At 52.8% G+C, this 26572-nt stretch overlaps 1 protein-coding gene across 6 annotated transcripts in view; it reads left to right on the forward strand.

The window, feature by feature from the left end:
• Positions 1–26572, forward strand: part of NPRL3 (NPR3 like, GATOR1 complex subunit) — a 42774-nt gene that overhangs the window by 13054 nt on the left and 3148 nt on the right. For 5 of the 6 annotated variants that reach the window (XR_006294317.1, XM_043561188.1, XM_043561190.1 and 2 more), the window contains 8 exons: positions 1133–1262; positions 2999–3073; positions 9451–9604; positions 11602–11683; positions 18976–19113; positions 20081–20237; positions 23971–24077; positions 24544–24673. Coding sequence is in view for 5 of the 6 variants with exons in the window: in XM_043561188.1 (XP_043417123.1) it covers positions 1133–1262; positions 2999–3073; positions 9451–9604; positions 11602–11683; positions 18976–19113; positions 20081–20237; positions 23971–24077; positions 24544–24673 (973 nt within the window). In the remaining variant the exon portion in view is untranslated. The remainder of the gene's footprint in view (positions 1–1132; positions 1263–2998; positions 3074–9450; positions 9605–11601; positions 11684–18975; positions 19114–20080; positions 20238–23970; positions 24078–24543; positions 24674–26572) is intronic. The other variant, XM_043561192.1, reaches the window with a different exon arrangement.

Raw genomic sequence — 26572 nt, forward strand, 5'->3', positions numbered from 1 at the left:
TCCTCCAGGAGAGAGACATCTGGTGCAGTCCCTGATTCACTGTAGCTCCTCTGAAGGTCCAGGATGCACATTGCGTGTCTGTCCTCGTTGCCCTATTCGGGACTTTAGGGGTCTCCCTGCCCAGGGGTAGAGTGTGGCCTTGGGGGAGGTGGAGCCTCCTTCCCCAACACAGTGTGCCCTTCTGACCTGGATGTTAGAAATGCTTTTTCCAGGTGGAGAAATGAGCACCAGTCTTGTCTCCCTTCTGGCTCCAGATCATATATGGTTCATCACTGTTTCTAGAGTGCAGGCCCCTGCAGCCTGGGCTCTGAGATAAGACTCGACACTGCACCCCCCAGCAGTCTCCTCCCTGTGGTGCCTTTCCCTTATCTGGACCGCTTGGGGCAGGAAGGAACAGGGCCGCTGGTGGGGAGACACAAGGGTGCAGATGCATCTTGAAAAGGAGTGAGCTCTGCAGTTTTACAGAGATTGTATCCAGAGCTGCTGTCGCACTGCAGCCATTCCTCCTTTTCCATGGCATCCAGTCCTGTGTGCCCCCACATTTCTATCATATCGTTGGTTCTGCATATTTTGCATATCTTAGAAGTTTCATCCCTAGTAAGAACCCAGATGAGGAAACAGCCAGACAGCCGTGCTGTGAGGAAGGTAATTAACACACTGCAGTTAGTGTTGTCCCCTCGCCCTTCACACACCTGGGGATGGGAGGTCCTGGGGGTTGTGGGGTGCAGCCTGGCAAACCTGGGCCAGTTGGGGGAACCCCCCAATACGACTGTGAGCCTCAGTGAGTGGCTTCTCAGGGCAGTGCCAGCTCCAGCTGTTGTCCTCCCTTTAAAAGCAAACTGCAACTCGTTTCTGTCCTGAATTTCATAGAGCATGCCGAGAAATGACAGCATGTGCCTTCAGCCTATGCTTCTCATGCCTTTTACCTTGTAATTCTGGTGATTTTATGTCCCTGATCTTGGGGATTGCTTCAAAAGGGAAACGGATAGAAATCTCCAAGTCAGCAGTGGGGGTTGACCACTCCACGCACGAAGCTGCCATGTCCTGAGACCTTTCCTCTCTGAGGGCAGGTGGGTGTGGTGCTGTGACGCTTTGTTTACTTATTTCCACTCTACCCTTTTATAATTTTAAGGTTTTCGGATGTCATTCTGGCAACAATTTTGGCAACCAAGTCTGAAATGTGTGGCCAAAAATTTGAACTGAAGATTGATAACGTGCGGTTTGTTGGGCACCCGACACTGCTGCAGCATGCTCTGGGGCAGGTATGGCCCTCCCTGGGCAGGTAGGGTTCTCCCCGGGCAGGTGTCGCCCTCCCTGGGCAGGTAGGGTTCTCCCTGTGCAGGTATGGCTCTCCCCGGGCAGGTAGGGTTCTCCCCGGGCAGGTAGGGTTCTCCCCGGGCAGGTAGGGTTCTCCCCGGGCAGGTATCGCCCTCCCTGGACAGGTAGGGTTCTCCCTGTGCAGGTGTGGCTCTCCCCAGGCAAGTAGGGTTCTGCCTGGGCAGGTACGGCCCTCCCCGGGCAGGTAGGGTTCTCTCCGGGAAGGTATGGTCCTTTCTGGGCAGGTAGGGTTCTCCCCGGGCAGGTATGGCTCTCCCCGGACAGGTAGGGTTCTCCCCGGGCAGGTGTGGCCCTCCCCAGGCAGGTATGGCCTTCCCAGGCAGGTATGGCCCTACCTGGGCAGGTAAGGTTCTCCCCGGGCAGACATGGCCCACACTGTTTCTGAGGCCCTTGGGGAGCCTGTGGCCCACGCTGGCTCCGGTGAAGGCAGCCTTTGTGCGGCAGACCTGACCTGGTGCTTGCTGTCCGCTGCACACTCTCACAGGCCTCCTGTGGTTTCAGTTCTTGCCCCATTCCGGGTCTCTCCTGAATGTGGCCTTCCCTTTTATATCTCAGATGTCTGTTTCTAAAGTGGTACAAGTATTTTTTCTTACTCTTAGATGATACCATAGCAAATATTATTAGTTTAGTTCTTTCTCTTTTGCTAAACCCTCTATGTGCATTCTGTGATGAATGAAATGGTACAGTACTGAGGGGTTTTAACAAGATCCAATGTACCATCACCCAGGGGAATTTGCACACCAGAACCTGCCAGTCGGTCCTTTGCACTCAGGCAGAATCAGGTCTTTGATAAGACAGTATAAGATTTAGCTCCATTTATATGACCCAGAAATTGCAGTCCTCAAATCTTTTCCATGAATCAGCCCATGGAAGGAGCTTCTGAGGCAGTTGGGGGTGCCGGGATGTGGGGCCATGCACCAGGCCCCACGGGTGGCATCCTTCCTCTTTACCGAGGCCCCTGGAGACAGGGCTCAGTCCCCACTGATGACCTGTGAGTGACAGAGGGGAGATCTGACAGCTTGTCAGGAGTTATACCCTACAGAACTGGAGTGGCAAGCAGGGATGAAGAGCCCATTTGGGATGACCCAGGGGGATGTGCACTCCCTCCCCTCCCCCGCCCGAACTCCTATGCCCCCTGGTGGCAACACTGGTATTCACCTTGGTGTTTGTGAACTGGGCTGGCTGGCTGGATGACAGAGTGGCAGCTTGGTCTTTGCTGGCTCTGAGCATTATCTTGTCTCTTAATTGTCCTGAGTGGTTGCCATACCGGGCCGAGACAGCCTGGGAGGACCCGGGTTGACACTGGAAACACCACTGAGTGACAGAGAGTCTTGGCAGAGAACACCCCGTTTGCTTGAGCCTCTCCCCATCTTGTCTCGTGTGGACACTTCAGCTCACCTCCATTGACTGGGGTGGTCTTGTCACTTTGGGTCATAGCACTGACCTTCCCACTCTTGTCTCACCTGTGTCTCAGTCCGTCTATGCCGCCAGTGCTTGCCTCTACAGGGATGCTGATCACTTCTCCAAGACCCTAGGGCTCTGTTTTTCTCAGGGTTGGGTATATTCTGGAACCTTTTCCCATGCCTGAAGAATAGCACTAAACAAGATATTTCTTGGAACATGGTAACTCTCATTCATTAGAATTACGTTTCTTCTACAGGTCTCAAAAACAGATCCATCTCCAAAGAGGGAAGCTCCCACCATGATTCTTTTTAATGTGGTGTTTGCCCTGAGGGTGAGTGAGTGTGCAAATGGCTGAAGAGCACAGGTGGGTAGATCAGGGAGGAGGGTCAGGGAAGAGTAGCAGCAGCTCACTTCTGGTGAGTGGTTGGCTCCGAGCTCAGACTGCTGAGCTGATCCAGCTACTGCCAAGCTCCTCCTGAGCTGCTGGAAGAGTTTACCCTTAGTATGCTCCCCCCCCCCCTTTTTTTTTCTGGATAAAATACACATAACAAAAATTTACCATTTTGACCATTTTAAAGTGTGGTTTGGTGGCATCTAGTAACCACGTTTTGTAACCACTGTCAGTGCCAGCACGTTTTCATTGCCCTAAAAGGAGAACACTTATATCTCATTTTCCCTCCTCTCTCAGCCCCTAGAAACCACCAGTTTACTTTCTGTCTGTGGATTTTCCTATTCTGCATTTTCATATAAATTGGGTCCTATAATACGTGACCTTTGGTATCTGGCTTCTTTCACTTAGCATAATGATTTTGAGCTTCACCCATGTGGTACCATGTATCAGGACTTTCTTCCTTTTTATGGCCAAATCGTATTGTGTTATATGGATGAACCACAGTTTATCCATTCATCTGTTAATGAATGTTTATGTTGTCTCTGCTTTTTAGCCATTAAGAACAATATATGTTCAGGGTGCCTGGGTGGCTCAGTTGATAAGCATCTGACTTCAGCTCAGGTCATGATCTCGTGGTTTGTGAGTTCGAGCCCCGCATCGGACTTTCTGTTGTCAGCACAGAGCCCACTTCGTATCCTCTGTCCCTCTCTCTCTCTGCACCTTCCCCGCTCGTTCTCTCTCTTTTTCTCTTTCTTTCTCTCTCTCTCTGTCTCTCAAATAAGTAAATAAAAGAATAATATATGTTCAACAATACAGTATTGTGAACAGTGCTGTTATAGACATTTGTATCCAAATGTTTGCGTGGACATGTTTTCATTTCTCCTCGGTATACCGTGCACACCTGGGAGTGGGATTCCAGGGTCATATGATAGCCTTTGGAGGAAGCACCAGACTGTTTTCCACCGGGGTGGTCCTGTTTTAATCCCACCAGCAATGTGTGAGCATTCCAACTTACCGACCTCCTCACCAACATTGTTATTTTCCTTTATGTGTATATATGTTTATGTATGTGTGTATATATATATATGTGTGTGTGTGTGTATATGTATCTGTATACACATATGTATCTGTATATATGTATCTGTATATATGTATTTGTGTGTGTGTGTGTGTGTATATATATATATATATATATATGTAAGCTGATAGTTTCTTTAAAAAATTTTTTTAATGTTTATTTATTTTTGAGAGAGAAAGCACGAGCAGGGTAGGGGCAGAGAGAGAGGGAGACACAGAATCCGAAGCAGGCTCCAGGCTCTGAGCTGTCAGCACAGAGCCCGATGCGGGGCTTGAACTCACAGACTGCGAGATCATGACCTGAGCCGAAGTCGGATGCTTAACCGACTGAGCCACCCCTTTAATTAACGTTTTAGTAAACATCTTCAGTTTACCAAGATCACCTTTTCAGAGGTCCATCTATAACTTCACATGTAACATAAGAACCTTACAACAGTATTCGCACGTTTCTCCTCTCTGCTCTCTGTGCTACCTTGTCCTGCGTTTTACTTTGCCTGTATTGTAAACCCCACAGGATACTGGCATTAACTGTTGAGAGACATACGTAACAAGAAAGAGAATCACGTGTTCACCCGTGCAGTCACTATTTGCGCTGCTCATTCGCTTCCACATTTCCAGATCCACATTCCAGATCCACATTCCAGATCCACATTCCAGATCCACATTTCCGTTTGCTGTCATTTTCCTTCTGCCCGAAAGACTGTACTTCTTGCGGTGGCGGTCTGCTGGTGATGAGTTCCTTCGCCATTTGTGAGTCCTCGTCTGGCACTTGTGCGGGGGCTGGCGGACCCTGTGATGAGGACATCTCATCACAAGATGCAGGGCCTTTCCTTTAGTCCTTGTGTGCTGCCCCCAGCTCACCTCCCATACAGATGAGCTTGCCCTCAGGTAACCATCCTGTACGGCTTCTGTCTGCTTCCTCCCTCTCTTGCCTTGCTCCCTTCGTTCTACCTTTCCGTCTTCCTTTGTCCCATGCAGTTGCTTCCCCTTTGCGGAGTGGATGGGGAGAAGGGAAGGGAAGGCCTGAGACCCCTGGTCTTGTGCATTAGTGCCTCTCCTCGCCCTGCTGGTGCCTCCTTAACCTGCTGTTCTTTGGCTTCACTGTGATGGAGGGAGGGATGGCCAGTCAGCTCACCCAAGCGGTCAGCTTCACCTGAACAGAAGAACCTAGAAGTTCTTCCCAACTGAGTCCCTGGGCTGTGGTGTTTGGGTTTCCTCCCCTGCCAGGGTACAGCTCCTGACGTGGGAGCTCGAACCCGTGAACCGTGAGATCGTAACCTGAGCCAAAGTCAGATGCTCAACTGACTGAGCCCCCCAGGCGTCCCGAAACTGATAGTTTCTTAAGGCAGTTGCCAGTGCTGTCTGAAGTTGTGTCAGAGGAAATTTCTTTTCAATAAAGCTGTCAAAATATAAGGGATCCAAATAAGCATAAAAAGCATTCCTGGGTAGAAACTGGCTAATATTATGAAAGGACTTTGAATTACCTAGAAAATTTATTTATATTTAGTAACTATTAGATAATGGAATTTCTCTGAAATATCTCACCATCTGTTTTCACCAAAATATTCAGTAGTTCTTTCTGTCTGGGCCCATGTAATCTGCATGATGGCTTTTTACAGAAGTGTCCCAGACCAAAGTGACTGGTTCTCAGTGACAAAGAAAACAGAAAACCTTCAGAGTGGCAGAAATGAGGCTGAGCAGAGAGGGCACCTGTAAAATTGGGTATCATTCTAAGTCTCAAGGTGCTTTTTTATGTTGAGAGTTTTTGTGTGTGTAGCCCATACCACATTCACTGCATGAATGGCTCAAAACCAAAATAATGTCAGAGAAAAGCTCCTTTATAATGGAGCTTAATTAAAAAATTTTTTTTTGTTAACATTTATTTATTATTGAGACACAGAGACAGAGCATGAGCATGGGAGGGGCAGAGAGAGGGGAGACACGGAATCTGAAGCAGGCTCCAGGCTCCGAGCTGTCTGCACAGAACCCGATGCGGGGCTCGAACCCACAAACCACGAGATCATGACCTGAGCCGAAGTCGACACTTAACCGGCTGAGCCACCCAGGCGTCCCGGAGCTTAATTTTTAAAACAGGCCTTCTGGGGCGCCTGGGTGGCTCAGTTGGTTAAGCATCCGACTTTGGCTCAGGTCATGATTTCACCACTTGTGAGTTTGAGCCCTGCATGGGGCTCTGTGCTGACAGCTTAGAGCCTGGAGCCTGCTTCAGATTCTGTGTCTCCCTCTCTCTCTGCCCCTCCCCCACTTGCACTGTCTGTCTGTCTGTCTGTCTCTCTCTCTCTTTTCAAAATAAAACACTAAAAAAAGAAAAAAAACCCTGCATGTTAAGACAAAATGATTGCTTAACAGTGGCTGTCCCTGAGGTGTGAGGTGCTAAGAGGAGACTTTCATTTTTATAGTTTTGGCATTTTCACAGTGTAAGTAGTACAAGGGTCTGCCTTGCGAAATGACATAATGCAGACATCCAGAGAGAGAATTCAGGTAAGAAACCAAAGACCAAAAATCCTGGCGAATGCTCTGCACATGTCAGTACCGGCAGCCTCTGTGAAATGGGTGGTGAGAAGCAGCCACGGCCCCGCCCTGGACAGGGGCAGGCGGGCCCTCCTCTCTGGGGAACAGCCCGTGATAGCAGAATGTGTGACACCCTTGGATATAGCAGTCCAGAAAACAAGCCGGTTTTAAAGTTGTGTGAAGGCTTTTGTAATAAAAACGAGGCCGGAGGTTCATTCTGATGTCCAGTAGTTGGGGAAGGGTTCGACAAAGTGGCGATTATTTTCCTGGCAATGCTGGGCTGTTAGAGTCGAGGAGTAGGGGAGGCCAGAGCCTGGAGGAGTAGAGAGGACTGCTGCCGGGTAGAAGCAGCAGGAAACGAGGTGGTGCAGGGCTTCATGTAGCCTAGGCCATGATGTCGAAGAATGGGAGGAAATTTCAGTAATGTAAAGGTTTGGTATTGTAGGGTAGACAGGTTTTTTTCCTCCTTTTTAGTAGTCTTATAAAAATGTATACTTTTGTTTTTTACTTTGAAAAGTTTTAAACAAACCCCAGATCGGTGACAGTAGTTTGATAACCCTCTTACACCCGTCTCTGCTGTCCCACAGCTGTCACCCGGCCACCCTGGCTTCTCTACCCCGCCTGTTGCTCATGTGTTTCAAGTCCTAGACTTCATGTCTGTTCACTTCTATGTACTTCGGACAACATCTCTGTAAAGTACGGACATTTATTTTATAACACGATACCCTCTCACACCTGACAAAATTGGCCATCGTTTGTTGTCACCTGGTGCCTAGTCTATCGAAACTTTCTTCAGTTGCCATATTTTTCCAGTGGGCCTGGACCAGGATGAGAACCTGTAGGTCTCTGCCAGCCTAGGACTCTCCTCTCACATTGTCCCAATGAATGTTCCATGTTGGGATTCATCGCATCCTGCTTCGTCTTCATTTCATGTATTGCTTGCAAATTGGACATTTGCTCCGAAGGCCTCATTACATTTGGGTACATGTTTTGGGGAGCAAGAAAGTCTCACAGGCGATACCCTAAATTTCCTGCTGTTTCACATCACCTGTGGGGCAAATGTGGCATTTCTCAGAGCTCCCACTCAAGACCGGGCAATTCCGAGGTGCTAGCTTTCCCATTGTGGCCACATAGCCTTGGGCTGTGCAGGTACCTGGAGTGGTACCCGGCCTGTGAAGCCAAACAGGACCCCCCAGCACACGCTGTCAGTGTAGGTCATCCGGCCTCGCCTGGGTGAACACACCCCCTCGCACGCCTGGGAATATGGCACAGGTGGGCTTGGACATCTGACTTAAAACACGGTCCTGTCCCAGCCAGTGGGATCTTGAGCATAGGGTCAGGCTCTTAGGTGTGAGTTGATTACTCTTCAAGGGAACAGCCGTGTGCTCAGGATCATTCCCCTTCTTCTCTTGTGCCGCTAAGAGTATTTTGACATGGATTTTTCTAAAAGTCTATGTTGTTTTAAAGCATGTGTACATACTTTATAACCTAGGCCCTCCAGTTCCGCAATCTTGTGGGGGAACATTGTTGAGGGGCTGTCCTTGACACGAAGGGGCAGGGCTTCTGCCCAGCATTGAAAGCAGTGTCCAGTCCTCTCTCCATCACAGGTGTGCTGCCAGGTGTGCGTTCTCTTTGCGAGCGTGAAATCTGCCAGGAGTTTCGAAAATCTCTCCAAGTCCAGGTGATGAGTCTGGGTTGGGTTTTGGTCCAGAAGGCAGGCTGTGAACACCCTGAGGGCAGGGCCCTGCCTGCCAGATAAACAGGAGGGGAGGCAGTTCCAGAGGTTTTAATCAGCAGTACCACGCGTCCCTTCTCCCACCTCCACCCCTAAGATGACTCAGCCGCCCTCTCGGCCTCCTGAAACACTGAGTCATGGTTGGCCAGTTATCTGCTCTGTGGAGCATCTTCAGAGACCCTACAGCTGCCTGCTCCACCCCTGGCCCGGGTGGGTGTGCCTGCCTGGCCTGGCTGCCGTGTCTGATAGGTTCCAGAGTTAGCACAGGGGTGCCAGGGGAGCTTGTGGGGAATGGGTGGCCTGGATCCTGCCGACGACTTCTGTGAGCCATGCTTATTTCTGCTGGAAAGAGCCTCTTTTCCTGCAGACAGCGTGGTTAGTGAACAGTCGGTGTAGTGCTTCTGTTTAGTACACCCCATGTCACCTGTGTGATCACGTAGCCTGGTCCCGTCTACCAACAGTCAGCAGCACACTGGTGACCACACGCTGCCAGGGCTTGTGCTCTGGGTAGGCTCTATCAAACTAAGTGGAGAGGGAGGTACCGCTGTCGGGCATTGTCTCTAACCCGAGAGAATCCCACTCGAGAGAATGCCGCAGCAGGTGGGTAGTGGATCTGTGCCTTCCGCTGCCCCAGTGGGCTACCTCTGTCCGGCCTGGAGTGGCTGCCTGATCCGTACCGTGCCGTCCTGGATGGCCCTGGTGTGGGGCCCTGTAGCACGGGAGCCTTTCTCTGCTTATAGGAAATGCCTGCGTTCCCCCGCCCCACCAGCCGGGGGACCCCACAGAACCGTCTCTGCGTTACCATCCGGGCATCGATTCCCAGGATAGGGTGCTCAGAGCACTGGTGTTTCTGGGGACAGACCCTAGAGGGGACACGGGAAACCGGGGACAGCAGTGAACCTGGACAGAGTTCTTAATGGTTTGAGTCGGCTGTGCACGTGTGCTACGTTTGAGTCACGTGCGCCCTCTCTTGCAGGCCAACGCGGACCCATCAGTGATAAACTGCCTGCACAACCTTTCCCGACGCATCGCCACCGTGCTGCAGCACGAGGAGCGCCGCTGCCAGTATCTCACAAGAGAGGCCAAGCTGATCCTGGCGCTGCAGGATGAGGTGTCCGCGGTAGCTGATGGTGAGTGTGACAGGAGTCTCTCCCCCACACAGCAGAGCAGGCAGCCTTCTGAGGCAGGGACCCTGACCCAGGTTTGCGGATGTGGAAACTGAGGCACCAGGAGGTTATGTGACCTTCACGTGATCTTCCTGGGGTGCACAGGAGGGTGCCCCAAGGATCACAGTTGGAAAGCAGCTCTCCTGACCTGATGCACTTAAATGGATTTCCCAGCCTCCACTGCCTCCCTCCCTTGCCCCAGCTGCTGCGGGATGGCTCTTCGTGCAGACTGGGCCTTGCCCACCCAGCCCTGCTCTCGCTGGCCATGTTCGCCTGTGGTGGGAGGACACGCAGAGGGGCCAGCGGGATCATCGAGCTGGCAAAGAGGGTGGTTTCCAGTTCTTTGCTTTCAACTAAATTGATGAAGGACCTGATTGAGTTATCAGCTGACCAATTAAAAATAATAATTGCCAGGGGCTTCTGGCTGGCTCAGTTGGTAGAGCACGTGAATCTTGATCTCGGGGTTGTGACTTTGAGCCCCACATTGGGGTTCGAAAGAAAAATCTTTAAAAAGTTCGAAAAAAATTTTTTTTGCCAGTAGATCTTTTTGTGGATTTTGGTATTTTGTAAATACCTCAAAGCACAGAGAAAGGCCTACCTGTTACACATGCCACGTCCATCTCAGGTCAGCGCCTGTATAAAGAGAGAAAGTAGAAATAGATTTGAAGGTGAACCCAGTCTAATTTTAGCAATAAGTAAAAGTAACGATCACCATACGTGAAGTGTCCAGCTCACATGCATTTTCAGTGAAAATTTGCTTTTTATATTTGATAGCTATCAAAATGTATAATTATGTTTTGGCAGTTATATGTTAATAACAATCCAGAAGGGTTTTTTTTTTAGTTTACTTATTTATTTTGAGAGAGAGAGAGAGAGCGAGCAAGCATGAGTGGGGAAGGGGCAAGAGAGAAGGAGAGAGAATCCCAAGCAGGCTCTGCACTAACAGTGTGGAGCTCACCTCAGGGCTCAAACTCTCAAACCATGAGATCATGAGGTGATCCAAAATCAGGAGTTGGATGCTTAACCGACTGGGCCTCCCACACGCTCCTAGAAGTTCTGTTTTTAAAAGAACATTCTCTTTAGGGTCTGTGACTTTATCACAGGAAATTTTAACGTTTATTCGTTTTTGAGAGACGAAGCATGAGTGGGGAGGGGCAGAGAGAGAGGGAGACACAGAATCCGAAGCAGCCTCCAGGCTCTGTCAGCACAGAGCCCAACGCGGGGCTCGAACTCACAAACTGTGAGATCATGACCTGAGCCAAAGTCGGACACTTAACCAATTCAGCCACCTAGACGTCCCTATCACAGGAAATTTTGTAAAAATTCAATTTAACTACATATTTTTAAGGCATTTATGAGAAAGGATTAATGAAAGACTTTTGATCATAAAAATAAATTGCATTAGGGGTGCGTGGGTTGCTCAGTTGGTTAAATGTCTGACTCTTGATTTCAGCTCAGGTCATGGTCTCACGATTTGTGAGATCGAGCCCCATGTTGGGCTCTGCATGGAGCCTGAAACCAAGTTGGGATTCTCTCTCTCCTTCTCTGGCCCCTCCAAAATAAGTAAACTTTAAAAAATTGCGTTAGTGTGAGTGAGGAGGATGAGGTGTGGCAGCACCCACTCACCAAGTGGAAGGTGGCTCTGGTGGTCTCAGGGGACGCTTTGGGGGCTGCCAGTGACCTGGACTGTTCCAGTGCTGCAGGCTCAGGGGGCACCAGTGGTGACGTTTAAACACAAAAGTTCCATATAAAGACTGCAAACAAAGCAGCCTGAGTCTCATCTTCATTCAACTGGATGCACAGATTTTATAAAAAGCAGTAGGGAATGGTGTGATATTTGGTTTAAAATGACTTACAATTTATTTTCAGTTAAATTTGTTTTTAAAGGTATTTTCCATTCCAACCTTGGCAAGTTTTCTTGCTTTGGAGTCTCTGAATTCTCCGTGTTACGATTTTTGCAGCAAACGATGGTCCTCAGTCCCCGTTCCATCACATTCTGCCCAAGTGCAAGCTGGCCAGGGACCTTAAGGAAGCTTATGACAGGTAAGACAGGTGGGTGGCATGCTTGGTGCATCTCCCTGTGGGCCTTGTTGCCTGAGCCGTTGTCCTGTGGTGCCACTGAGATGGGGGTGAGAGAGCCCTTCTGCTGGGACAGTCCCTCCCAGAACTGAACCTGAAGTCACATGGGAGAGCCTGAAAGTGTTTTGCATCATTAGATGCAGGGTCAGCATGACACAGTGCCAAGTTCTGGGTCTGTCCTCTAAGACGGTGTCACTGTCACCTCCTCACCCACGAGGAAACTGAAGGTCAGAGGGTGCTCCTCCTGGCTCTGAGGGGCTTGGGGCTTGGGGCCTGAGTGTAGGAGAGCAGCAGACATTTGCAGACACAGCAGAAGGTAACAGTTCCAATTATATTGGTGTTCGCAGCAGTCTCTTTGTGGACAAGCAAAGAACCTCTTTTTAACGAGGGTCCACCACTCCTTGACCCTGGGTCTGCAGTGCAGGTGGGAGGTGGAGAGTGGGGGGTGGGCAGGTGTCCAAGTGACAGTTCCCCTGAAAGCTTTGCCTTCCCCCTCTACTCCAGGACTGTTGGTTCACGAGGAGCCATCACTCACACCGGAGGGGACCGCTTAGTGCCAGGCATGTTGCTGCACAGACGGCATGGAGGTGCAGTCTTCTCTGGGCCGTGTCCTTGCATGCAGCCCAGTGCCCTCTCCTGGCCTTCTTGGGGCTTCGTTCCATCCTGGTAGGCTCCATGCCACCCCCTGGAGGTGTGCTGGATCTAAGAGTGTGGCCGGCGATACCACATGTTATTGGAGCGCAGAAAAGGTGGCTTGTCCAGCATCCTCTCCTTTTTTTTGATGTTAATAATTTTCCCGATCTTACCAATAATACGTGTTCATCGTAGATACTTAGGAAATATAGAAAAATAAAGAGAAAACAAAGCCCGTCTGTAGTCCCATACCCAATGATACTTGTTATGAGCATTTTGGAAATGTTCATTCTTTTTGCCGTTTTAACCAAAGCTTTTGAAAGGCCACCTATCCATCAAGTTTGAAAATCAGAGTGTTGAGTTTCTTTCCTGCTGTACCACCACCAGTTCCCGTTCTGGTGGCAGGATGCATTTAAGCAGACAGCCGTGTGTCCTGTGCCGTCCCTCACAGGTGGGCCTGAGGCACACACAGGTGGGCACAGACAGCCTTTCTCCTTTCACGCTGTACGTGCGGCCTGCCTTTTGCCTTCGTAGTTGAACCATGTAGCTTAGACTCTCTCTGTATTGGCCAAGAAGGACTTTTTCATTTTTCTTTTTTTTAATTTAATTTTTTTATTTTAGACAGGGAGAGAGCGAGCGCAAGCAAGCATACGCATGAGTCGGGGAGGGGCGGAGGGAGAGGGAGAGAGAATCCCAAGCAGGCTCCATGTTCAGCGTGGAGCCCGGTGTGGGGCTCGATCCCACGACTCTGGGATCGTGACCTGAGCTGAAATCGATAGTCAGACGCTCTGCCAACTGAGTCACTCAGGGACTCTTTTTTTTTTTTTTTTTTCTGCATAGCCAGCCAGCCCTTCCCTTGGGCATTTAGTTGGTACCAGCCTCTGGTGCCATAAGACCTGCTGGTCGGCTCCGTGCACATGTCACTGTGTACGTGTGCCTATGTATCTACGAGGTAAATTCCCGAGAGTAGAATGGCCGGGTTGAAGAGGTAAAATGCACTTGTAATTTTGGTGTATTTCCCCGTTGGGGCTTGTGCCTCAGGCTGTACCCTCCCCCCACTAGCAACACAGGAGATACCTCTTCTCTGGCTTTGCCGGCACAGAGTCTTGGTGAACTTTTGGACCGTACCGGCGTAGTGGGTGGAGAATGGTGTCCTGGCACAGCTGTCTGCGTCTTCACAAGTTCGCACATCTCCCTTTTCTCTCTGAGCTCTGCCCAGATCCCAGCTCATCTCTCTCTTGGGAGGAAGGGTGCCCTCATAAAGGAGGCAGAGCTGTCCTCTGTGACACAGTCAGTTCCTTTGTCCTGATCTTGGTGACCGCTGGGTGTGGGCCTCGGGGCGTTAGGAAGTGGGGTCTCTAATGTCGTAGCCACCCCGTCCCTTTCTCTCATGACACCGCTCGTGATCACGTTGAAGCTGTCTCTGCAGTAGGAGAAGTGCTGCTCTCTGGCCTTGGGTTGGCTGGTGCCAGAAACCCCTTCTGTGAGAAGTGTTGCCTTCTGAGTGGGACTCTCTACACCTCAGCTAGGGTTAGACCACAAGCAAAATTCAGCCTAACCTGGAGGTAAAGTAAACGTCAAACCAGAACCACACTTACTATGTCTAAAGAAAGAACGGACTGCAATTTCTGATGTTTAAACCGCAAGTTGGAGGGAATGAAGTCCTGGGTAGTTGGCCCGCCTGAAGCGACTCAGAGCTTGAGGTGGCACAGCGCCCCCTGGTGGACATTACTTTAAAGGAGAAGGCCCCTTTAAAGGTCCTTCTGGACCGGATTCCCTTTAAAGGAATCTGTTCTGGGGAAGAAAAGGCTCCCAGGGTCCCACTGTTGAGCAGTTGCCCTCCTTCCTCTAGCCCAGGCACCCTGGTGTGTTAGTGTTCAGGATCTTGTTTTCTCGGGGTGAACCCCCATGTACCCTTTCTGTTCTCAGACCCCACCCTGCTCAGGTTGTGGGTCCTGGGGCCCACCTCAGGTAAGCTGGCAACAGTGCCTGTCTGGAGGGAGTCCCAGGGACAGTGGTGCACTCCCCCTGCACCCTGTCCCAGCCTGGCAACAGCAGTGGCTCTGTGACTACCCAGGAGCCCCCCTGGCCTGCGGCCTTCCCTTTGCCTTGAGGTATGGCCTGGCCTGTTGCTGTAGGGTAGGCTTACTTTGGAGCTAAGAAGGGAGACTTGAGTTTACATGACTGATCTGGTAGAACAGATCACAGAGCCACCTTCTCCTGTTGTCAACTTCCCAACAGATTTCCAGAAAACCCCAGGGAGGGTTTTCTCCAAGCAGAAGTGAGAGGCCGGAAGATGTGAGATGTGGAGGCTAGAGGTTGGGGTGAAACTTCTCAAAGGAGTGGTTCTGGATTTGCTGTTTTAATTAAAATCCAGGGTTGTGGTGTGGCCGACTAGCCTGGTGGCCTTGTGCCCTGGGACCCAAGTGTCCATGAGTATAGGCTGGCAGCATGAATCCCTCAGGAGCCTACCCTGACTGTTCTAGCACCTGTGTCTCTCCATGGAGCTTGGTGATCTCAGTGACAGTGTCCCACTCTTTTGTGTGACTGTTAGGTGGTGTGTCCCATGACATGAGGTCAGGGATACCCCTTCGCTTTCTGTAACACTGACCTTGTGGTTGGCGCGTGGGGAAGCACGGCTTGTCCACTGGTGGTCAAAGGAATGAACAAACAGGAGTCGTGTGATTGTGGATTCCGTGCTTTGATGAAGTGTTTGTTGCACCGTTTTCAGAGTTAATGAGGCCTGTGGTGGGGCCAAGAGTCCTCAGAGCTTGGAGGAGCTGTCCGGGCCCTGGCCAGGCAGGTGGCACTGGGGACTCTGAGTTTGTTCCTTGCTGCCTCCCACTGCTGCCCCTCCAGAGCAGAGATTGGCCCCCAGACACCTCTGCTAATGTCCCGGGACTTCTACTCCCTTTGCCTGTAAAAAGCACATACATAAAAACTTCTGTTTGAAGGGTCACGGCGGGCCACTTGGTGCCTGCTTGCACCTCTTGGATTGTGAGCAGCATCCGCTCCATGGACTAGGAAGCCTGGCTGTGTCTGGGACCAGAGTGGCCAGCAGGTGCTGGGCTGGCAGGGTGAAGGTTGCCTGCGAGACCAAACAAGGGTGTTTTGGCTAAAGTTCGTCCTCGGGCAGTGAGGTGTGAGGGTAATGGAGCAAGCTTGTACACAGTGCATTTCCACCTGGGATAGGAAAGATAAGAGCGTGCCTTAAAGGATATGCACAGTCATCGCTTTAGGACTCGGGGCTCTGGTAAGAGCATCTATCTCGCGTGGCAGATGGGGCTAGGCGACCCTATCTGGCCCAGAGCTGTGGGACGGGCTGGATAAGCCTTGCTTGGGGGGAGGGGGGTGCTTTTTGCACGGTGTTTCCGGACCAAACGTGACTGCCCTGGAAATAGAAGTACAAGCATAGCAGGAACCCAGACCCCTGCTCTGCTAAACGCTTGTCTTGAAATTGTACTTTATACAGCATAGGAAATATACTCGTTAATAATGGAATCATGTTATTTGGTGACAGACGGTGGTGACTGCTCTTGTGCTGGTGAACACTGAGTGATAAAGAGAACCTTCAAACCCCTGAACCTGATACAGCAATGTGCGTCAACTCTATTTCAAAGTCAAGAAATAAATAAATGAACTGTAGCCTCAGAGATTTTCAGAGGGTGGGCTCCCTCTACCCTGGAGGCTTTAGGAAAAAAACAAAGGGTGCTTTGAAAACAGCCCGACCTTCTCTTCCCTCCTCTTGGCAGACTTCAGTGCCGCTCCTGGCTCTTGTCTTGCTGCAGGGGCACTTGCGGGGCTTCCCTGGGGGCTCCGGGTGGGTGGGTGTGCTCCTCCTCCCGACTCGTGCCAGGGATTCTTCACACTGCGTCCCAGTGCGAAGTACTCCATGGATGGAAGTTGCCAGTGGGTGAACAGATGCCTGGAAAAGTGGAGTAAAATCCACATGAAAACCAGGGAACCAACACGGGAGCGTCTCTCCCACCCGGAGAAGAGGACCCCACGCCAGTGTGGGCATGTACATGGCCTTGCCAAGCTCCTGGGGGAGCAAAAACAGCTACCTTTGAAATGGTAGGAATCTCAGTGTTGAATTCTGATTCTGTGGTGTTCCAACTGCTACTTGGAGCCACATCCTAAAGAGGACAGCTCAGAAATAAAAAGACTCTATTTTCAGTCCACCAGCCTTTTTGTCCAGGTACATAGTGAAACGGAGGAGGGGTCTGCACATGTAGCTTTGTCAGTTCATTCTCCCTGCAAGCCCTGCTTTTCCTCACTCTTCTCTTCCCTTTTGTTCATGGATGCTGAGACTCTCATCCACTGGAGCGCTCTCTCATCGTGTGAACTTGGATTCTGTAAGAGGCTGTTTTTCAGAGGTTGATGGGAGCTGTCCACCTGCAAAGACCCTTGCCCAAAACTTGGTGAGGCTCTGGGAGTCTCCATCTGTTCATATTTACTTATTAGCACTCCGTTCTCGAAGAACCCAAGAGTAGTATCCTCCTCTGGGAACTTGGGGAAGGACCCTGGGTCTCTTCCCTAGATCCTGACACTCACAGGGTTCACCCTGAGGGAGTGTGGCATCAGCAGTGACCCAACCTTCACCTTCCACACTCAGCCACAGCCTGTGGCCCCCACCCCTGCTGCCAGGGGTGCTCTGACCCTCCCTCCGGGGACCACTCGGTGGCGCAGGTGTCCTGGGAGTGTGGCGTGGGTCTTCCTGACACCTCCAGGCAGGGCAAGCTGAGGGTGTTCTGGAGCTCTGGGGTGGTTGGCAGTGAGCAGACAGTGGTGTTGGCAGGAATCCTAGGGGTTGTGGAGGTCACAGATGTGCTCTGCATTCTTCACACTTTTTTCTCACTGCACATTCCCTGTTTGAGAAACCTGATGGCCACGATGCTCCTGGCTCTTTGGGCGGACCCACGGGGAAGCTCGTGGTAGTTGGTCTGCTGCTTGACGTTTCGGGAAAGAGATGGTAAGAACAGCCTGTGGGTGCGGGCAGCGAGGGCCATAGCGCCTCCTGCCGGCACTGTGCGTTTGGTGCCCCCGAGGGAGGTGTAAGACCACGCAGGGCTCCCCCTGAGCCACGGCCTCCCCACACTGGGCCAGATGTGGGCATCGTGGCCTCTCCGGCCAGTTGGGAATGGCAGAGTGCGGTTGGAATGTGATGAGAAGAGCTGGGTCAGAACAGTACAGGCCTTGGCAGTGGGGACACATCCCCTCTCTTGTCCACCTGCCAGGGGCGTGGTGAGCACCAGCCACGGGGGCTTTGCCCAAGCAGCCACTTTCTCTCCGTGTCAGACACCGAGTGCTGTTGGCACTTAGCCCCGGGGCTGTGCACTGGGCTGTGGGCGCATTCCGGCTGGCTTCTCGCTGGAGGGTTTCAGAAACCCCTGCTGAAAACAAGTCTTTTGTGTGTGGTTCTCTGGTGCAGGGCGTATGGGGCCACGTGCCTGCCGTGGGGCCCCCATGAGCGTGTTCTCCGGGCAGGGACTCACTGAGAGATAGTCCACCCAGAGTCATTAGCATGTTCCTTGGGCCCCTTTCCTTCCTCCATTCACGAAATGGTTCTCAGTGCCCCCCAAGTACCCCACACTTTGCCAGCCGTGTGAGGAGCAGTTAGTGCAACACGGGCACACCTGGTGACTGAATTCTGGTCAGGGAAACTGCATCCTGTGGTCAGGTGCTCAAGACACACGAATCTGGGGCTAGGGCCGGGTCAGAGCTCACCTCCCGGAGAAGGTAGTGCTTGAGTTGAAACCTGAGACAGGGAAGGAGCCGGGTCACCTGGAGGGAGCGCTTGAGTCAGAGAACAGCGGAGTTGTGGGGACGGTTGCAGGGCGGGGGACCAGATGGCCTCCGGTAGGAGAGGGCATCAGAGAAAAGTGAGCAGGTCACGTGGGGCTTCAGGCTGGGACTGCCGAGATGGGATGGGAGCCGTGGGGGTCTGAGTGCGGAGGGCAGATGGGGGCTGGTGCAGGGAAGGTCTGGACTTTGTACCTCCCTGCAGGTGGGATGGTTGAGGCGGGATATAAGAGAAAGGAGGAGTCAGGGACAGGGTTGCGGTGTTCGGCCCTGAAAGAACCAGATTGCCGTCGCTGATGAGGTGAGGCCGAGGCCAGCTCGGGCCATTGCCGCGGTACACCTGGGCGGTGCTGGCATCCACAGCAAGGTGGGCGCCGTGTGCTCCTCCCGAACAAGACGCTTGGGGGGACTTGGCACCCCCCGCCCTTCCTGTCCTGCCTACCTCTCCTTTTTGGAGACAGGCCTTGCCCTGCCTGGCTGCTCATGTGTGGTGGGGTCTTCGGCAGGTGTGCAGGGGGCCTGGCTCTCTCCCCTCTGCACAGGAGGCCTTCACAGAGCCCTGGCACTCTGTTTGGACTGCAGATTCCAGGGCTACCCAGGGATACAGTTCTGCGTTCCTAATGCATTTTCTTCTCTTGAATATACTGAGATGTGCAAAGATGATTGCTTGCCCCGGAGGGCTTCGCTTGCAGTTTCCTCTGACTGGCAGTGTGCCTGGAAGAAGCACCCTCAGGGGTTTTTGTGTGATCTGTGTGTCTGGTCACAAGTTACCGTGTGGATTCTCAGTAGCACCTGACAGTCGCCGCGCCTGCTCTCTGCAGCCTCTGCACGTCCGGTGTGGTGCGGCTCCACATCAACAGCTGGCTGGAGGTGGGCTTCTGCCTGCCGCATAAGATCCACTACGCTGCTGCGAGCCTCATCCCCCCCGAGGCCATCGAGCGGAGCCTGAAAGCCATCCGGTGAGCACCTGCCCTTGCACACGCCCCTCGCCCCTCGGGGGCTCTTCTCTTTAGCTTCTGTCTGAGGTTTTACCAATTACTTCTTCCCAAGAACTGTCTTTTCCTCTTCCTGCTACAGAAACTGGCAGGTAAGGCTCTACTGTTGATAGAAGTAAAAACACACATTTTGGGGTCTGGTTTGGTCCAGAAATTACCAACCCCAGGATTCCCCTGGGCCTTCTCGGGCACGGCCTGGGGTCCTGCGCCAAGGGTCTTCACCTCAGGCCTGGGCAGGGCTGTAGGGGTCAGACATCCTGGCGGGAAGCCAGGGTACAGGAGGGATTTTGTCTTTATTTACAGTGTTTGTTCACCGGACCTCCTGCATTTGAATCAGAGCTTGTGGGAACTCAGTTACTTAACTGATTTCCTGCAAGGAAAGAGCTAAGCTCAGTTTTCACACACACATCCCACCAAGTCTCCCGTTTCCCTGGAGACTTTTATAACTAAAAAAAGAAATGTGGGCACATGACAGCAAATTTGGGGGTGAGAGAAAGCAAGGCACCCCTGGCCCGCCCTCCCTCCCTCCCTCGCCTAGTCCTTGCCTTCAAGTCCACGTCCTTCCTCCTGGGTTTCCTTGCTGAGTACGTTTTAATGTGGTTCTGTTCATAGTCTGTGGTGAGGATTTTGCTTTTCCCGCATTTGGGACTCTTTCCTTAGAAAAGAGTCACGCATTTTTTCAGTCAGCAAACATTTGCAGGGCAATCCCAGAGGTGGGGATGGAGTCGGGTCCTTGGGCCTTCTTCAGCTTTGTTCTAATTAGTTTCTTCTGAAGGTGACTGCAATCCTGGTGGCTTCTTAAAGGCCCCTGGGCCTCTCTCCTTCCGGCGGCCTCTTCTCCGGGGTTCAGTGTCTGTGTGCTCGAGGCGTGTGCCTGGTTGGGGAGGCCTGTGGCTCGCATGCTCTGGTGACCCGTGACTCTACTCCGCAGCCCCTACCACGCCCTGCTGCTTCTCAGTGATGAGAAGTCCCTGCTGGGCGAGCTCCCGCTCGACTGCTCCCCGGCCCTGGTGCGCGTGATCAAGACCACGTCTGCCGTGAAGAACCTACAGCAGCTGGCCCAGGATGCAGATCTGGCCTTGCTTCAGGTAACCCCGGGGGGCCTGGGGAGACACCCCAAATAGGGGGGAATGGGGGAGCGAGGGGTGGGCACGTCAAAGCAGGCCGCCCTTGGTTGAAGGTGGGAGGTCAGGGTGTCAGGAAAGCAGGCTGCCTGTGTGCCATGTACCCAGGTCCACTACGTGGCCTGCCGTGGTGGGATGGGTAGTCCCTGGGTCGGCTCCAAGTTCTGGAATCCGAGTCAGGCCTGGCTTCGGGGCGGGCTTTGTGAACTGGCTTTGGGACTAACGTTGTACTAACCCCTGTGTCCAAGGATTGTGAGGCATGAGGCCCTCCAGGTGCTGGGTTACTGGGCTCTGAAGGATGGGGTGGCAGGGCTAGGGGCTTGCAGGGGCACGCAGAGTGTCGTCGTGTGAGCAGCCAGTACCACAGCTCCGCTTTGCCAGTGTGGGAGGTGAGGGCAGGAAGTTGGGTTGAGAGCCTGCCTGTGTGCGGAACCAGGACCTAGCTTCGTGGCCTTGACCTCGACCTTGCATGTGCACCCAGGCCTATGTTCTGTGTGAGGTGCCATCCTCTTGCCAAGCCACGTGCTTGTGGGCTGCAGTTTCTGATGGGGTAGAGATGATCTGAGATGATCATCTCTGAGATGAGATGATCTCAGCCCTGGCTGCGATCTGGTTGGAGTCTGGGTGGGGGCCAGGGAGTGAAGAGAAGCATAAAGAGAAGTTGGAGGCCCTGGGACAGGGTGCCTTCCAGGTGACAGCCCCAGGGCGAGAAAGGTGGGCACCATGTGGCCACCAGGGGGCAGCAGGACCTGGCTGCAGAGCAGCTGCTTTCTCAGATGGGCTGAGGAAGAGGATCCCAGGTGTGACGCGAGCCTACCTGGGCCCGCCGGGAGGCACGTCTTTGGCCTGTGGTCCTTGGCAAGGTGCAGGAGCTCGACTCTGAGGCCTCTGTTTCCCAAAGCAGCCGTTTCAGATTCTGCCATCCAGAATAAGTCCTTCCCCATGACCTTCATTTACCTGGCCAGAGAGTTTATCCGATCTGCCTTTGTGTGTCATATGGGCTCACGGACTAGATGGGACCCAGTGAGGACCACATCCTAGTCACCTTCGTAGCATCCACAAGACAGAACCTTAAATGTTCTGGCTATTTTGTATACACTGCAGAGCTTGTGTTCTGATCAATACAGACTGAGCTGTGAAAGCTTTCAAGTTTCTCGGTCTCTTTGGGCAAAGACAAAGCTTTGATGATAACCCGTTCACGCACCCCGCCCCCCACCTTGCCATGGGGAGGCTGTTATTTCCTTCCATAACCCTCCCCACTGAGCTCACTTCAAATCAGGGTTTCCTGCTGGCGTGGCCAGCCTCCCTGGCCTCTGGGACTGCTGCTGCCTGTGGCAGGTCAGGTGGCCCAGTGGAGGCCCCTGGGAGAGCAGGGGAGCAGAGTCTGGCTGAGCCTAGTTGGACCCTCAAGCGTGGATGGCCCCACTAGAGAGATGTCAGCTTACCTCATGTTCCTGAGGCACCTGGCTGGCTCAGTCAGAAGAGCGTGTGAATCTTGATCTTGGGGTCATGAGTTTGAGCCCCGTGTTGGGTATAGAGATTACTGAAGAAAAAATAAAATCTTAAATAACTCCTGTTCCATCCCAGGCAAAGTAAATATTTTGGGCCTTGTTTAATTTATTTCTTATTTTTTATTAAAAAAAATTTTTTTTTAGATTTATTTATTTTTGATAGAGACAGAGCACAAGTGGGGGAGGGGCAGAGAGGGAAGGAGACACAGAATCGGAAGCATGCTCCAGGCTCCGAGCTGTCACCTCACAAACCGTGAGATCTTGACCTGAGCCAAAGTCTGTCGCTTAACCGACTGAGCCATCCAGGCACCCCGGGCTTTGTTTTAATCTAATCTATTTTTATTTAATTTATTTATTTTGAGAGAGGGCGAGCAGGGGAGGGGCAGAGAGAGAGGGAGACAGAGAATCCCGAGCAGGCTCCACTCTTGTCAGCACAGAGCCAGACATGGCGTTCGATCTCAGGAACCGTGAGATCATGACCCGAGCTGAAATCGAGTCAGATGGTTAACTGACTGAGCCCCCCAGGCCCCCTTTGTTTTTATAAATAAGACACAGCGACAGTTTCAGGCGTGCTGTATACGGAGTCAGCAGTTCCGTGTCAAGATAAGTGTAGTTTGAATCTCCTTCACTATTTCACCCCACCTACCTCCCCTGTTTGGGGCTTTTTTTGTCGTGATAAAGTCGATATGCTCTTTCATATACAAATTGATATGTCTCACAAATCGTAGGCACAGAGAGTGCCTGCAATCCTGTATTTCAGAGGTAAACACAGTAGATTCCTCCAGATTTTCTGTATGTATAAATTAGGACAGTATCTTTGCTCACAGTGTCCATTCCTTATGATTGGCTTAGTAATGGCTCCACAGACCTTTGCAACCTAACCCTCAGGTCCTGTGGATGCAACCTCCCGTGGGACTTTGCAGAGGCGATAAAGGATCTTGAGATGGGCGGTGACCCTGGATTGTCCTTGTAAGAAGTGGGCAGGGGATGTGACCCTGGAGGCAGAGACTGGAGGGATGTGGCCACACGCACAGGCCAAGGAAGGCTGCCACTACAGGAGGCGGAGACTCTGGAGAGAGTTGTCCTGCTGACAGACACTGCAGCCTGGGATCCGAGTTCAGACCTCTGGTCCCCAGGACGGCGCTCGGGCTGCAGGGAGTGGTGGGGGGTGGACGCCACGGGTGAGGGTGATGACAGGTGGAGGAAAGTGGGTGTGTCCTTGCTTTGGAGTGAGCTTCAGTAGGACTTGGGATGAGAGAGAAGAGTGGCAGTGAAGGAACTGAAGTTGCTGCTACCTTGGCACTGGTGGTGCCACTGGAGGTCCTGTTTGCCGAGATGAGGTAGAGGTGGACTCAGCAGTGTCCCTGGCCTTGCATGTGGGTCGGGGTGTCTTGCCCACTTGGGGACACATAGTGATGGCACGGAGGGGCAGCAGGCTCACCTGGGTGATGCAGAATTAGAAATGCCCAGTGCCAGGGCGCCTGGGTGGCTCAGTCGGTTAGGCGTCCGACTTTGGCTCGGGTCACGATCTCACAGTTCGTGAGTTCAAGCCCCACATCGGGCTCTGTCAGCTCAGAGCCTGGAGCCTGCTTTGGATTCTGTGTCTCCCCTTCTCGCTGCCTCTCCCCTACTGTGTGTGTCTCTAGGTCTCAAAAATAAATAGACGTTAAAAAAAACTAAAACAAAACAAACAAAAAAAGGAAGTGTCCAGTGCCGTACCCTCAGACCTGGGCTCCCCTCTTGAGGTTGGAAGGAATTTCTGGCATCTTAGTCTGTCTCTGGCCCGTCTTGTCTGAGCGTCCAGGAGAGCCGGGCAGTGGAATGTGGTCCCGGGATACTGGGGCACACAGGGATGAGTGCAAGAGGTGTAGGACAGGTTCATTTGACCCACATCCATTACCATGTGGAAACCCATCCCCATGCTGGGCTCCTGGTGGGAGCAGGGTGCTGGCCTCTGCCAGCTTGTTCAGACAAGGCCCTTGTTCAGCTGAGCTGACCCCATGGTCCTGAGCACCTCATATGTCCCCATGCTCGTGGGACTTTTCCTTACTGCCAGCCTGGACAACACCGGGTCCCGTGGGAAGTGACTGTCCCAAACCACACAGTGACCGGTGATACAAAGGCTTGTGTGCTTGCCGTGCCAAGCCCCCGGGTGGGGGGTTGCCGTCAGCTCCCTCTGCCTACAGGTTTTCCAGCTCGCGGCTCACCTGGTGTACTGGGGCAAGGCCATCATCATCTACCCGCTGTGTGAGAACAACGTCTACATGCTTTCTCCCAACGCCAGCGTGTGTCTGTGAGTACCTCTGGCTGCCAGAGACCAGGGCCGTGCTCCTCTGCTCAGCCAGGACCTCACTTGGAGTTGGTTACTGGCCTCTGCTCTGTCCAGGTTCTTATTCTGGCCTGGTCCAGGACCACGTGGCCTGCCCTGGGCGTGTGCTCTTCTGGCATTCAAAGTTTCCATACAGGGTCTGTGCTCCCCCGTGTCTGCTGGCCAGTGGGGTCTGGACGGGGTGCCTGGTGGGGGTTGGGAGCCTTGGTCTAGACTTGGGGGCTCAGAGGGGCTGTGGCCTGTGCCCATTGTTCCTTCTGCCCCTCGAGGGAGGGCATCTGGGCTCTGTCCTCATTGCACCCATCCTCGGCCACCAGCTATGCTGAGCCTTCCTGCTGCCCACCCTGGGCTCATGGTGAGGGCACAGATGTCATGAGATGATGGAGAAGCCTGCTGAGCTCACGGGCACGCCCACCTTACCCATCCCCAGGTACTCTCCACTGGCTGAGCAGTTCTCCCGTCAGTTTCCAGCTCACGACCTGCCATCTGTCCTTGCTAAGTTCTCCTTGCCCGTCTCCTTGTCAGAATTCAGAAACCCCCTCGCCCCCCCGGTACAGGAGGTAAGTCACAGGAGTCTTGGGGAGCCCAGGAACCACTCCTCTGGTGTCAGTTTCTCATCCCAGAGCCCTCAGTGCTGTACCCTTAGCCTTGGTTTTAGGGAGGAGGGGGCTTCCTTTGGGGAGTAGATGGCACATGTTGTGCCAAGGTGGTCAAAAGCTAGCTCCCCAGCCAGGCCACCTGCAGACACTTGGGCAGTCCCAAGTCCCCCCACCCCCAGTCCAGTGGAGCCCACCCTGGCTATGGTGAGTGGTTCTTGGGGTAGAACAGAGTTAAGAGGCCCAGATGGCAGGAGAGTGGTGACCTTTCCTGGGTTTGGGTGTGTGTGTGTAGAATCGGCTTTGTTTTCATTGAACTTGGGCCCTGCCCTCCTGCTCTCTCCCCTTCCACAGTTCAGGTGGCCACAGGGTATATAGGTCTAAGTTCTGGGCTCATTGGTCCCCAGAATCTCCTCATCCAAGAGGATTTGGAGAGGACAGGCCTGGAACAGGCCCCACTAGGCCTGGGGCAAAGTGAGGGCCAGGTGGGATTGCTGGGTGTGGCAAGGGCTCATCCAGGGAGGTATGGGGCTTGTGGTCCAGGTGCAGCCTAGACCCAAGAACAAGGCTCTGCCTGCCTCCTCTCCGCTGAATGCCTGGAGCTTTGGAATTCTGGGCAGGGACCCAGCACAGGGCCAAGATGGGGCAGGTGTTGGAGATGGGGCTGGGTGTTCTCAAGGCTTTGTCTTCCAAAGTATTTGTTTTAATAAGCGACAGATCTGTTAAACCAGTCCTTAAAAGCAAATTCTTTCCCTTCTCAAGTTGTGAATGAGATGGAGATCCAGGTTCTTGAGTTCATTTAGATGCTGAGTGTGACAGTTCTAAAGGCCGCCTTTCATGGGGCCTTTGGTTTCCGGGAACTGTGCCAGGCCATGCCAGCCGAATAAAAGACACGCTTTGCATCTGTACCCAGCAGAAGCTTCCTAATGGTCTGGATGGTGGGTGGATTTTCCAAGCCATGCCTGGGGGGGCCACCCTGTCCCTTGTCAAGGGCCCAGATGGAGCTGGGTTTGGTCCTGCAGAGTCCCGGGCTGAGGCCTTTTTTTTCTCCTTCTGCTTCTCCTTCTCCTTCTGCTTCTGCTGCTTCTCCTCCTCCCCCTCTTCTTCCTCCCCCTCCCCTCCTCTTCCTCCTTCTTCTGTTGCTTCTTTTTATTGTTGTTTATTTATGTTTTATAGAGAGAGAGAGGGAGACAAAAGTGTGAGCAGGGGAGGGGCAGAGAGAGAGGGAAACACAGAATGTGAAGCAGGCTCCAGGCCCCGAGCTGTCAGCACAGAGCCCCATATGGGGCTCGAACTCACAGACCGTGAGATCACGACCTGACTCAAAGTTGGATGCTTAACCGCCTGAGCCACCCAGGTGCCCCTGAGTCCGCCTTCTTGTCACACCTCCTGTTTCGGGGCCTGGAGTGTGTTCTTGAGGTCTTAAGAAGCCTCTTTGTTTTACTTGTTAACTTTAAGTTTAGTTATGTTACAGTCCTTTTCAATTTTATTTGGTTTGACCAGGTCCCTATTTTCATGCCTGGGCAGCCATCCCCTCCCAGGAGGGGACCCCCGCAGATCTGATCAGGCAGATGTGTGTGTCTGCGAACATGCACCTTCCTGCTCAGGCATGCGCGAGCCATGCCTGCACAGGCCTCCTCACTGCCCCCGGTCAGGTGGCAGCCCCCGAGGGAGGGGTGGACTCCACGCCCTAGGACTGCACACTGCATTACAGCTCCCTGTCCTTGGGCAGGCTTCCAGGTTGACCCAGGGAGAGGACTTCCTGCTCTCAGAGCAGCAGCCTTTTTGTGAACGGTGTCCAGGCCACAGTGGGCCCGGCTCTGTGCGGTGGGGGGCTTGGGCGACAGGCCTGAGTGGCCTGGG

Source organism: Prionailurus bengalensis, chromosome E3 (assembly GCF_016509475.1).
Source record: "Prionailurus bengalensis isolate Pbe53 chromosome E3, Fcat_Pben_1.1_paternal_pri, whole genome shotgun sequence".
NCBI lineage: Eukaryota > Metazoa > Chordata > Mammalia > Carnivora > Felidae > Prionailurus > Prionailurus bengalensis.